Here is an 11,999-nt window from a genome sequence, read left to right as displayed (position 1 = left end):
TTTGTAATACAGTGAAGTAAATCATCCCCCTGAGGGGACGGGTGACAGTTAAGAAGTTAATGCATTGTATGATCTCATAAATAATTCTAATCACATCAAATACATTATAATACTCATCTATTCCATGTTACACCTTATAGAAATACAGAAAGTATAATGCAGCACACATCCAACAAACCTTTAAATATTAGTATGAATTTTAACTTGGGTTAAAATTATTTATGAAAAAGAATTACAATGTGCAGTATTAATAACTTTATAATGTATTATACATTTTAAGGCTTTAAGTAAAATGTTACCAAATTTTGTCACAAAGATGTTTATTTACTGAGAAGGTCAAAAGAATAATATATTTCTATATAGATATCAGAGAGGTGAAATATTACATTTTAAAGCATATTAACACATTAACTGCATTACATTGCTTTAAAAAGATGAGTGATTGCTTGATTGAGCAATTCAAATTTCTCTAAACTGTGTTGTCTGTTGTAACAGTATTACAACAAAGAAGGCTATTTGGAGGCTTTTATAAGATGTGTAACTTTTTTGCGGATACCAGGAAAGTTTAGACCATAAACAATAGGATTTACAAAGGGTGGTATAACAATAAATTCCAGTGAAAGGATAACAGCCAGCTCTATAGGAATTTCCCCATTCAGAAACCGACTTAAAGTAAGCTCACAAAATATAGCAACTGAGAAATTTAAAAGGATTGCTATGTGTGGAATACAAGTTTGATATGCTTTGCTCCTAAAGTCTTGTGAGCTTCTTTGACAAATTATAAGTATTTTGACATAGGAATATAATATAAAAATCAAAGGAATAAAAACTGTTGTAATTGTTACAATTAGGCCATAAATATTAACAATATTATTGTTCACACAAGATAGTTTGACAATTTCATAGTTGTGGCAGTATACCTTAAACAATTTGTTACCACACATTTTCAACCTGGCAGTCAAAAGACCAGCACAACCAACACAGATAATTGGATAAAGCCATGCTATAACTATTAAAATTGTTAGAAAGCGTGTGGTAATTATGTTGTTGTAATGCAAAGGTTTACTAATTGCAACAAGCCTATCAAATGACATTAGCATTAAGATTATAAGCTCATAAGATGCATATGAGTAAATGACAACACTCTGTATGAGGCAAGCTTCAAAGGAAATTCTATGTGTGTCATACAGCAAGTCTGTCAGTAACCTTGGGAAAAAGCCAGCTGTACCATATACAGAGTTGATGGATAAACATGAAATCAAAATGTACATGGGTTGGTGCAATGTCTTTTCCAAAAACACAGCAAGAATAATAAGGGCATTAAAGTATATGACAACACAGTAAAAAATAAGCCCCAAACTGAAAAAAACATATTTTATGCACCCAAGATTTTCAAACAACATGAAGAAAAAATATGTTCCATTTCCCATTTTCCTTACACAACGGCTATTTTCATTGACCTGAGGAGGAGAGAAAACAATACAATTCATTTAATTTTGACACCAGAAAATAAAGCATGTTCATCACTTTATATAGGTAGCCCTATGTTTGTAGGGGTCCTTTAATTTAAAGTCTTCAGTTAGATTAGCGATTTAATAATTAAATGACTGGCTAGCACAGTAATAACTCAGTAGTCTCAGAAATAACTTTACAAACATTTCAAAAATTATAAAAATACCTTCTGATAAATACTCTGACATGACCATCATGGCATCTTCATGAAAATTGCAGGTAATGAGTTCTGTTTGTGTTCTGTCACAAGTACATGTGGGGTTTTTATAGTATCTAACATGTCTCAGGAGGCCTACTGTTGCATACACACTGCAGCATAAATAACTTGATTCGTGTCATGATTCCTTAAAAAAAAAAAAAAAAAAAGTAAAGGATCTTAAAATTAAATTTTGGCATAGATGTGTAACAATTTTAATCAGAATTTATTATTTTTGTTGTTGTTGTTGTTGTTTTAGTTTTTTCTGTGGGTGAACTCATGTCTAGCCTTTATGCACATGTATTTTGACATATTTTTGTCCCATATATATTGCTATGGATATTTACTTATTACATATTGTAGTTTGAAAGTAAATCTTTATGGTAGTAAATCCAGAAGTTTCCAGTGTGTAGGTGTGACTGCAAATCCTCTTAGCAGCATGGAAAACAAACTTCACTATTATCATCACTAAAAAGCTCTCACTCGTCTTACTAAGTTTACAAGCACATAAACATTTTGTCATTGGTTATAGAAATGCAAAATTCCAAGTCAAGTGGGTTTGTTTTGATTACAATTACATCCAAAATTACAATTACATCCGTCATTTATTTCATTTAATATTAATGTAAAATGTTTGGACATTTTTAACCGATGAGGCAAATTTTAAAAAGAAGAACATATGAAAGAACCATGAAACCCAAAAAAACTAGACATGAAACTAATGGAACTAGTGAAAATTTCAGAACCTGGTCCTACAAGTCATGCTACCGCATACGGGACAGCCGATGCACCAGTGTCAGGGATCTAAGTGAAAAGTTGGCTACTGGCCAAAGTAGTAAAATCATTCCACCAAAAACAGAAATCTGCATCGCTGCATGGAATGTCAGAACTGGACACCACATTGGTCAAAAGGAAATCATTTCCAAGGAACCGAAAAACTATAAAATCTCAATCGCAGTTTCTGAACTACGACTCACTGGATCTGGAATAATGAGCATCCAAACACCATCAGACAGCTATGCGATGACTCTTTACTACTCAGGGGGAGAGAAGTGGAAGGCTGGCATTGGGTTTATGGTGGATAGCCGAATGACTAAAAGTGTGATTGCATTTCAGCCAGAATCAGACCATCTGGCAGCCCTTACCATCAAGGGTACCATCAGATCTCTGTCTATGCATCAACTGAGTCTAGTTCAGACTTAGCCAAGGACGACTTCTACAACCAACTCCAACAAACACTGGATTCTGTCCCATTGTCTGACGTAACTATACTGGCTGGTGACTTCAATGCCCACATTGCTGCTGATCGAACAATGTGTCTCTTGTCCTTTGCCACAACTAACAACTTCATCATTTGCAACAGCCAATTTCAACACCCAGTCAAATCACTTGGCAAAAACAATCGGGAAAGGACTTGGCAGTGTTGAACTATATTTTGATTATTCTCACTTTCAGACATTCATTAAAAGACATCCGTTCAATGCATGGTCCTGACTGCGGATCAAACTACTACCTTGTACGCTCTGTGCTCAAACTCCAAGCTCGATGTACTAAATACACAGCATGTCCATCAACAAAGTTGGATTGCGATAAATTAATTACCTTTTTTAATACTAAAATTTGAAATATTCATCAACAATAAACTTCTCAAAATAATGTGGCATATGATCTGTTGTATTTACCTTCCTGTGATTCTCTTCTGTCTCTATTCTACAGTTTCGAACTTCCAACTAGTGATGAAATATCAGGTCTTATCAAACAATCTTAGTCTTCCACTTGTCAGTTAGATCCACTCCACACTCTCCTAAATTAAAATTCAATTCAATTCAATTTATGCATTTATCAGAAAATCTAATCAAAAAATAAAAAATTGTGCACACGATTTATCAAATCGAGGGAAGGAATTATCCCGGGGAATCAAACCCCTAACCTTGCGCTTCGTAACGCAATGCTCTACCCCTTGAGCTACAGGAGCACTATACTCTTCTGATCAAAGCCTGTTTATTTTCTTTCTCTGGTATAGCAACCAATATTATACACTCATCTCTCACCTCTGGTGTGGTTCCTTCACCTTTTAAGGTTGCTGTAATCACTCCAAGTCTTAAGAAACTGGGAGCTGACCCTAATAATTTTGCCAAATTTCTTTAAAAAATAGCCTGTTTAAAAAATTCCAATCCGGTTTCCGGCCTTTGCATAGTACAGACTGCCATGGTAAAAGTTGTTAATGATCTGCTGATGTCAGCCGATTCCGGACTTTTAACTATACTTATTCTACTCGATTTAACTGTAGCCTTTGATACAATTTCTCATCCAGTTCTCTTAGATAGACTACTCTCTATAGGTATTACTGGTGTCCCTCTTAGTTGGTTCAGATCTTATCTCTCTGGATGCACTCAATTTGTTCAACTTAAAAATTTCAAATCATACATTTCACCTGTTACATCTCATGTTCCTCAAGGCTATGTTCTAGGCCCTCTTTTATTTATTATTTATTTACTACCCCTTGGTAACATTTTTAGGAAATATGACATCAGTTTTCATTGCTATGCCAATGACACCCAGCTTTATTTGTCTTCTAAGTCAAATTCTACCCTTCTTTCTTCCTCTCTTTTGGGTTGCTTAGAAGAGATTAAAGATTAAATCCTGGTTTTCGTGTAACTTTCTCAAGATGAATATTGGCAAAACGTCTCGGTTACGTATAGGGATCGACCGATATGCATTTTTCAGGGCCGATGCCGATACCGATTATTACAGATCAAGGAGACCGATAACCGATATTTTGAACCGATATGTGTCTAGTGTAAAAATGAAAATTAATGTCAAAATTAAGAATAAAAAGGCCTCTGACAAAGACTCTCTTTAAATTATTTTAACACATCTTTAATTCTGAGAAATGTCATAATAACAACGTTAATATTAATAATAACAACAAACATACAAAGTGCTGGGAGCATCCATCAGCAGCATTCTGTAAACTAAGTAAAACTTAAAGCAAATTTAAACAGCAACAAATGAACAAATAATGGAAAATAAATGTAATCTATATATATATATATATATATATATATATATATATATATATATATATATATGTATGTATATATGTATGTATGTGTGTGTGTGTGTGTGTGTGTTATATTTAGCATTTTATTTGCAACCCAGAATTGCATTAAAATCACACACAACCCATATTGTAATAGTGTTTTTATTTTTTATTTTTAGACTGTTTATCACGGCGATACAAACTAGGAAGTATACAGGACAGCGTCATCCAGAAACGTGCAATGTGAGATTATTGACAATTTACGTTATTAAGCATAGGGTTATTAGCAGGGTGCGATTTGTGAAATAAACAGAGGGGGGGATGCTTTTGAAAAATTTTATGAAATGTTTTTAATACGACGGAAATTGTATTTAAGTGTGATCTCAGTTTAATAAAAACATTGTAAGCCTACGTTAGGCCTATTAATTGTAATGATTTAATGTCCACGGTTATTCAAACAACAAATTACATCGAGAATGCGAGCAAAGAACACAACGGAGCTTTTTGAAACTCCGAATCAGTTAAACCATTGCGTCGCAAAATGATTCATTGTTTCTAAGCGCTTCAATCGGATTGCGTATTGCGAATCAATTGATTCAGATCTGGACGTCAGAGCGGGATTGCATGATGTTTTTATCCCCACCGGGGATAAAAGTTATTCAGCAGGGAGGGATGCATAGACCAGAAGGGGGGGAAATCCCCCCCATCCCCCCCGGCAAGTCGCACCCTGGTTATTAGTCAAATGAGAGAGCGCGGCCGCGGAGATAACTAAATCAGGAATAGGGAGCTCGCGTCGCGTCCGGGCGTCAGAGCTCGCGCTTGATGCCCTTTCAGCTCTTCAAAATTGCATAATGGTAATTCTGAATCTGTATGATAAATTATTTTGCAATCATGTTAGAATAAAGCAATATTTCTCCAAATATGCGCAATTTTTTTGACTAAGAGCCCTAACGGAACGGACGCTGTTCAGTGAAGCTATGTGAACAACACACAAAAAAAAAACGCAGCAGACGTGAGTGAATTCATTCGTGTTGCTAATCTATTTACAATATAACGTTAAGTTGGCCCGAATGGTGAGAGAAGTAGGTTTTAGTTTCACTATCTCAGCACTGATGTTATGATCCGTTAAAGCATATCACTGCAATGACGGACATTGACCGGGAATTCACAGTATAATAACTGAACGGGGCCTTGTCATCATAAATCGATTATATTTAGGTGTTTTGCAACTTCAGTGTAGTGATTTATTGCAACTTCAGGAACGTTTACTGCATTCTTACCTTCGAGAGATAACTTATTGATGTGTGATGATGATCACTGAAGCAGCTCCTGTGCTTTCGGTGTGAGAGCAGAACATTTTCCAGCCGCGCCAGCCATATTGATTGGCCAGGCTCGTGACTCCCAACAAATCAGACGGACGATGGGCGGGGCTTAGTCTAGGCCACAGAGCAGTGTGCTCTGACTGAGGTGGCTGGATCAGTGCCAGATCGCACATTTCAAAATAAAATGGTTTTATCGGCAAATCGGTTTTGAAAATGGCCGATGCCGATAACAATAAAAATGCTTAATATCGGCGCCGATAATCGGCCACGCCGATAATCGGTCGACCCCTAGTTACGTATGGTAACCCTTGTTCCCTGAAGGAGGTAACAGGGACATCACATTGGTGACCGACAAATTGGGACATCGCTTCGATAGACCAATTTACTTTGAGTGTAAACTAAATGAGCCAATGCACATTGGCATGCAATTATTGCATCCAGGTGCCACTGATCACAGTTTGAGTATAATAAGGCAGCAGGTGCAATGCATACCAGGTTTTCGCTAAGGAGCCGAGCCGGTGACCTGGCTGCTCCGCGGTGGTACAGCAACTGTGGCGACGGGACATGAAGTCTCCATTCCCTTTTTCAGAGAACGAGGGTTACCATCGTAACCGAGACGTTCCCTTTCTGTCGTTCACTCTCAAGGTCACGTTGGTGACCAACGAATTGGGATCCCTACCAAAGCGACATGGGTGCTGCCCCTTCCATTGCCATGTGTGAGCCGCCTGCACCCCTATTTGGTGTAGGCTGGGGCTCGGAACAAGTATTTCCATGCACCAAGTGGAACAGGTACGTTTTCCCAGTGTTATCCAATCTCACCCAGTGAGGTAATGCTTTGACAATGAAGTGAAAGTCGTGACATTTGCCAAGTATGGTAGCCCTCAATACCCATGGCTGAAGTGCCCTTGAGCAAGGCACTTAACCCCCAGTTGCTCCCCGGGCGCTGGACATATAGCTGCCCACTGCTCCGGGTGTATGTTCACGGTGTGTTCACTTCTCACTGCTGTGTTTGTGCACTTGGATGGGTTAAATGCAGAGCACCAATTCCAAGTATGGGCTACCATACTGTTGTTGTTCTCTTGTTGATCGGATTGCTTATATTGTTCTCATTTGTAAGTCGCTTTGGATAAAAGCGTCTGCTAAATGATTAAATGTAAATGTAGTGTAAATGATTGTAACCCTCTTGGAAGGCAGAACTCTGCTGGGGAAACACAGGCTCTTAGGATATACCATGGACTATACACATATGAATACCGCTTAGGTCTCAATATGGAACCCAGCCTTCCACGGTTCTCACGGATTCATCGAGAAGGCCTGGCGCCGGATGTTCTGCCGCGTCCGGCTGCCGAAGGTGATGGAGGATCTCAACATGGTCTACAGTATGGACACTCTGTAGCAGTTTTAGCAAGCCGACACTATCCAGGGCCTCTCGGTGCCACTACCTGTTTGAGGTGAGAATACAGGAGGATACCGGCTTTACACGAAAGCTATAGAATCTAGCGAACATGTTGGGGTTGCCCAGCCCCACAGCTCTACAAATATCTGTCAGTGAGGCGCTACGAGCCAATGCCCAGAAGGATGCAACACTCCTAGTTGAGTGAGCTCACAGCATGAACGGGCAGGGCACACCCTGTGCCTGATAAGCCAGGGTGATGGCATCCAGTGGGCCATCCTCTCCTTAGAGATGACATTCCCTTCTGCCAGCCTCCGTAACAGACAAAGAGCTGGTCTGAGGTCCTGAAGCTTTGTGCCCAGTCTACGTAGTATCTTAATGCTCGGATGGGACAGGGCAAAGCCAGGGCTGGGTCTGCCTCCTCCAGGGGCAGCGCTTGCAGGTTCACCACCTGGTCTTTGAAGGGTGTAGTGGGAACCTTGGGCACGTAGACGGGCCAGGGCCTCAGGATTCCCTTTGAGTCAGCCGGCCCAAACTCTAGGCACGAATCATCTACCGAAAATGTGTGAGCAGGTCCCCTACCTTCTTGATGGAGGCCAGTGCAAATAGGAGCAAAGTTTTCAATGAAAAAAACTTTAGCTCAACTGAATGCAAAGGCTCAATTGGGCCCTGCTGTAGTGATTTTAGCACTAGATACAGGTCCCAAAAGGGGAAAAGAGGAACCTGATGACGAGGTCATGCTTACCCAAAGACTTCCCATTCAAGGGGTCATGGTATGCAGGAATAGCAGCAACCTGGACTTTGAGGGTGGAGGGAGACAGCCTTCTCTCCAGCCCTTGCTGCAGAAAGGAAAGCAAGACTGCAATCGGGCATCTCCGGGGGTCTGTTCACCATCCGATGAACAGGTTTCACTTAAAGGCGTAAGCATGTCTCGTAGATGGTGCTCTCAGTGAAGTGATGGTGTTCGATACCTCCTGGGGTAGGTCACCTAGGACCTCTGGGTCCTGTCCAGGGACCAGACATGGAGTTTCCAAAAGTCTGGATGCGGGTGCCAAACGGTGCCCCGTCTCTGAGTCAGTAGATCCTTCCTCAGAGGAATCGGCTAAGGAGGGGCTGTTGCGAGGAGCACTAGTTCAGGGAACCAGGTCAGAGTGGGCCAATACGGCACCACTAGCAAGACTTGCTCCTCGTCCTCCTGGACTTTGCACAGTGTCTGTGTGAGAAGGCTCAATGGGGGAAACGCATATTTGTGTAGGTCCTGCAACCAGCTGTGTGTCAGTCCGTCCGTGCCAAGTGTTCCCTCGGTTAGGGAGTAGAACAACTAGCAGTGAGAGGTCTCTGGAGAAGCAAACAGGTCTACTGCAGTTCCAATGCAGCAGCGGGCCCGTCTAAACCCCTGAGACTGCATGCCCATTGTATGTGGCCCCCCAGCCGGTGGTAGAAGCATCCATGAAAAGGTGAAGGTTTGGCGACAGGCCGGTGTAACTTGGACCCGGTGAGTGCCGCGCTTCCACGCCCACAGCGGGGGCACTGAGAACCAGCACGAGCCACCTCGAGAAACCAAACATCCAGCCTCGAGGGCTCGGGACGTGGTGGAGGTTTCCACTCGAGCCGTACCCTCTAGGTGATCTGGGAAAGAATAGCCGTCATCTCCGGATCCAATTCAGGATTTGCCACCGTCCCGGCAGCATGGCCGAATCTTACATTTACATTTAATCATTTAACAGACGCTTTTATCCAAAGCGACTTACAAATGAGAACAGTAGAAACAATCAGATCAACAAGAGAACAACAACGGTATACAAGTGCTATGACAAGTCTCAGTTAGTCTAGTACAGAACACGTAGCCAGGTTTTTTTTTTTTTTTTTTTTTTTTTTTAAATGAATATGACAGACAAGAAAAAGAAAAGGTAAGTACTAGTATTAGTTGGTTAAGTGTAGGCGAAAAAGATTAGTCTTTAGATGTTTTTTGAAAATGAGTAAAGACACAGCTGTTCGAATTGAGATCGGGAGGTCATTCCACCAGCTGGGCGCAGTCCAGGAAAAAGTCTGTGAGAGTGATTTTGAACCTCTTTGGGATGGCACCACAAGGCGTCGTTCACTTGCAGAGTGCAAACTTCTGGAGGGTGCATAAGATTGAACTAATGAGCTTTGGTATGTTGGCGCTGTGCCAGTGGTCATCTTGTAGGCTAGCATCAGTACCTTGAATTTAATGCGAGCGGCTACTGGTAGCCAGTGTAACCTGATGAGGAGAGGAGTAACATGAGCTGTTTTTGGCTCATTGAAGACAACCCTCGCTGCTGCATTCTGGATCATTTTTAGAGGCTTGATAGTACATGCGGGAAGGCCCGCCAGGAGAGCATTACAATAGACCAGTCTCGAGAGAACAAAAGCTTGGACAAGAAGTTGGGTGGCTTGCTCTGACAGGAAGGGTCTAATCTTCCTAATGTTGTATAAGGCAAATCTGCAGGACCGGGTCGTTGTAGCAATATGGTCGGTGAAGCTTAACCCTCTGAAGTCGATTAACGCGTATACGCGTTTTGAGGTATTTTCTCCTGATAACCCCCAAAAGAACTTAAATTACACTTTCAGTTTTGATCGTACAGATAAGAGCAATACATCAATCGAATCTGTAAAGGGTCTACTTTTTTTTGTATACAAACATAATAACAACAAAACTTTGTGCACTTATAAAATAAAGATAACAAACAAGGTGTGCTGTCTGCAGCCTTTGTCTGCGCTGATCTTGATTTACAAACGCGTCATTAAAATGAACTGTAACTCAGTGAATACTCAAAACAGAGACATGAGAGAGATGTCTATAGAAAGCCTGACATGTCTACTTTTAAACTAAACAAGTGCTGCCGAAAACAAATATTCTGTGATAAAGTAATCCATATGAAAACAACGCGATGTCCATTTTTCATGTCTCCCTTCATTATCTTCTAATGCGACCACGCCCCCGCGCTGAAAACGCTTTTGAGATGATAATGTTTCACTGAAGCGCGCGCTTGAATACGCCCACACAACAGAAGACAACGCAGCGAGATTGTTCTTCAAGTTTTTTTATTTTACTGTTTGCTTTGCGATGAGAGGAATAAGACATAATTCACCCAAAAAAAGATGTGATGTGGTTGAGGATTTGAGATTTGGATTTCCTCAGAAAAAAAGAATTAAGCACTTTATTCAGCAGAGATCATAAACATGAGTAAGTCTCTTTTTATTTATTTATATACTTGTCCTAGTTTTCACATAACGTGTAAACATTTTACTAGTTAGACTTTTTCCAAAGACCTTTTTCCAAACTATAATTCCTGACTAAATGTATAATCAAGTGAAATATTATGAAGTTTCAATAACAATATACACTACTATACCATTCAAAAGCTTGATGTAAATAATATAAATGTACCAATAAATGTAACTGTAACAAATGTAAAAAACAATGCTGTTCTTTCAATTTATCCCCCCTAAAAAACCTGAAAAAATAGCTCAGCTCTTTTCAACATTAATAATAATAATAATAATTATAATAATAACAATCATTTTTTTTTGTAGAAAATAAGATTGTTAAAAGGATTTCTGAAGGATTGTGTGACTGGAGTAATGATGCAAAAAATTCTGTTTGAAAGTCAGCTTTGATTGTTCCTAATAAACTGTTTAACTGCACTCACAAGTGAATATTAAATTATGTTGTGGGATAATTAAATATATTCTCAATAAACTACAAACATAAAATTATATACATTTATTTTGTCCTCACATTCTTTCTTGTAACTCATCCCCTCTCAGTGACACAGCTGACTGAATGGCTCATTATGCAGCTCATTATGCAGGCCTTTGTCTTCTCAGGTGTGAATTCATGATAGTTGACGCCTACTCGCATATGACTTTTACCATCAAAAAGTGTCTTAGAAAATTTTAATCAATATATTGTTTTCTGTAAGTGAGTAAACAAGATGATTTTCACATAATTTAGAAAGAAAAATTCTAGGCTACAAGCTCCAGTTCTCCAAAGTCCAGGGAACCAATGTTCTGTATGTGTTTTATTGCCTTATTCAAGTGATTTAACATTTTTAGTTTTTCACTAACCACGGATAATATTTTTTTTTCTCAAAAACACAATCATGTACATACATGCTGCTCAAATATTATTATAGCCCAGTTTGTGCTGATTACAGTGAGATTAGAATTTAGCCATTTAGATATTTATAAGAAACTGAAAAAAGCACAAATGTCAGGGCATGACAAAACTTCTCCAGGCCCCAAAAATACCCCTAGACTCCAGATGGTTAACTGATGATCCATCACAACTCCTAGGTTTCTGGCTGTCCTGGAAGGAGTTATGGTTGACGAACCCAGCTGTATAGAGAAGTTGTGATTAAACTATGGGTTAGCTGGAACCACCAGCAGTTCAGTCTTAAAAAGGTTGAGCTGAAGGTGATGGTCATTCATCCAGCTAGAAATGTCACTCAGACAGGCCGAAATGCGAGCAACTACTGTCGGGTCATCTGGTTGGGAAGAGAAGTGGTC

The 11,999-nt window shown here is 39.8% G+C and overlaps 1 protein-coding gene across 1 annotated transcript; it reads right to left on the bottom strand.

The window, feature by feature from the left end:
• Positions 1 to 512: 512 nt before the first annotated feature.
• LOC109049358 (olfactory receptor 51I2-like) lies at positions 513 to 3,024 on the bottom strand. The gene has a single exon (XM_042738891.1). The coding sequence runs from the start codon at positions 1,488 to 1,490 to the stop codon at positions 513 to 515; it is 978 nt and encodes a 325-aa protein (XP_042594825.1). The 5' UTR covers positions 1,491 to 3,024.
• Between the last annotated feature and the right edge of the window lie 8,975 nt (positions 3,025 to 11,999).

Source organism: Cyprinus carpio, chromosome B15 (assembly GCF_018340385.1).
Source record: "Cyprinus carpio isolate SPL01 chromosome B15, ASM1834038v1, whole genome shotgun sequence".
NCBI lineage: Eukaryota > Metazoa > Chordata > Actinopteri > Cypriniformes > Cyprinidae > Cyprinus > Cyprinus carpio.
Note: the sequence above shows the minus strand (reverse complement) of the source record. Positions and strands in the feature narration are given on the sequence as shown.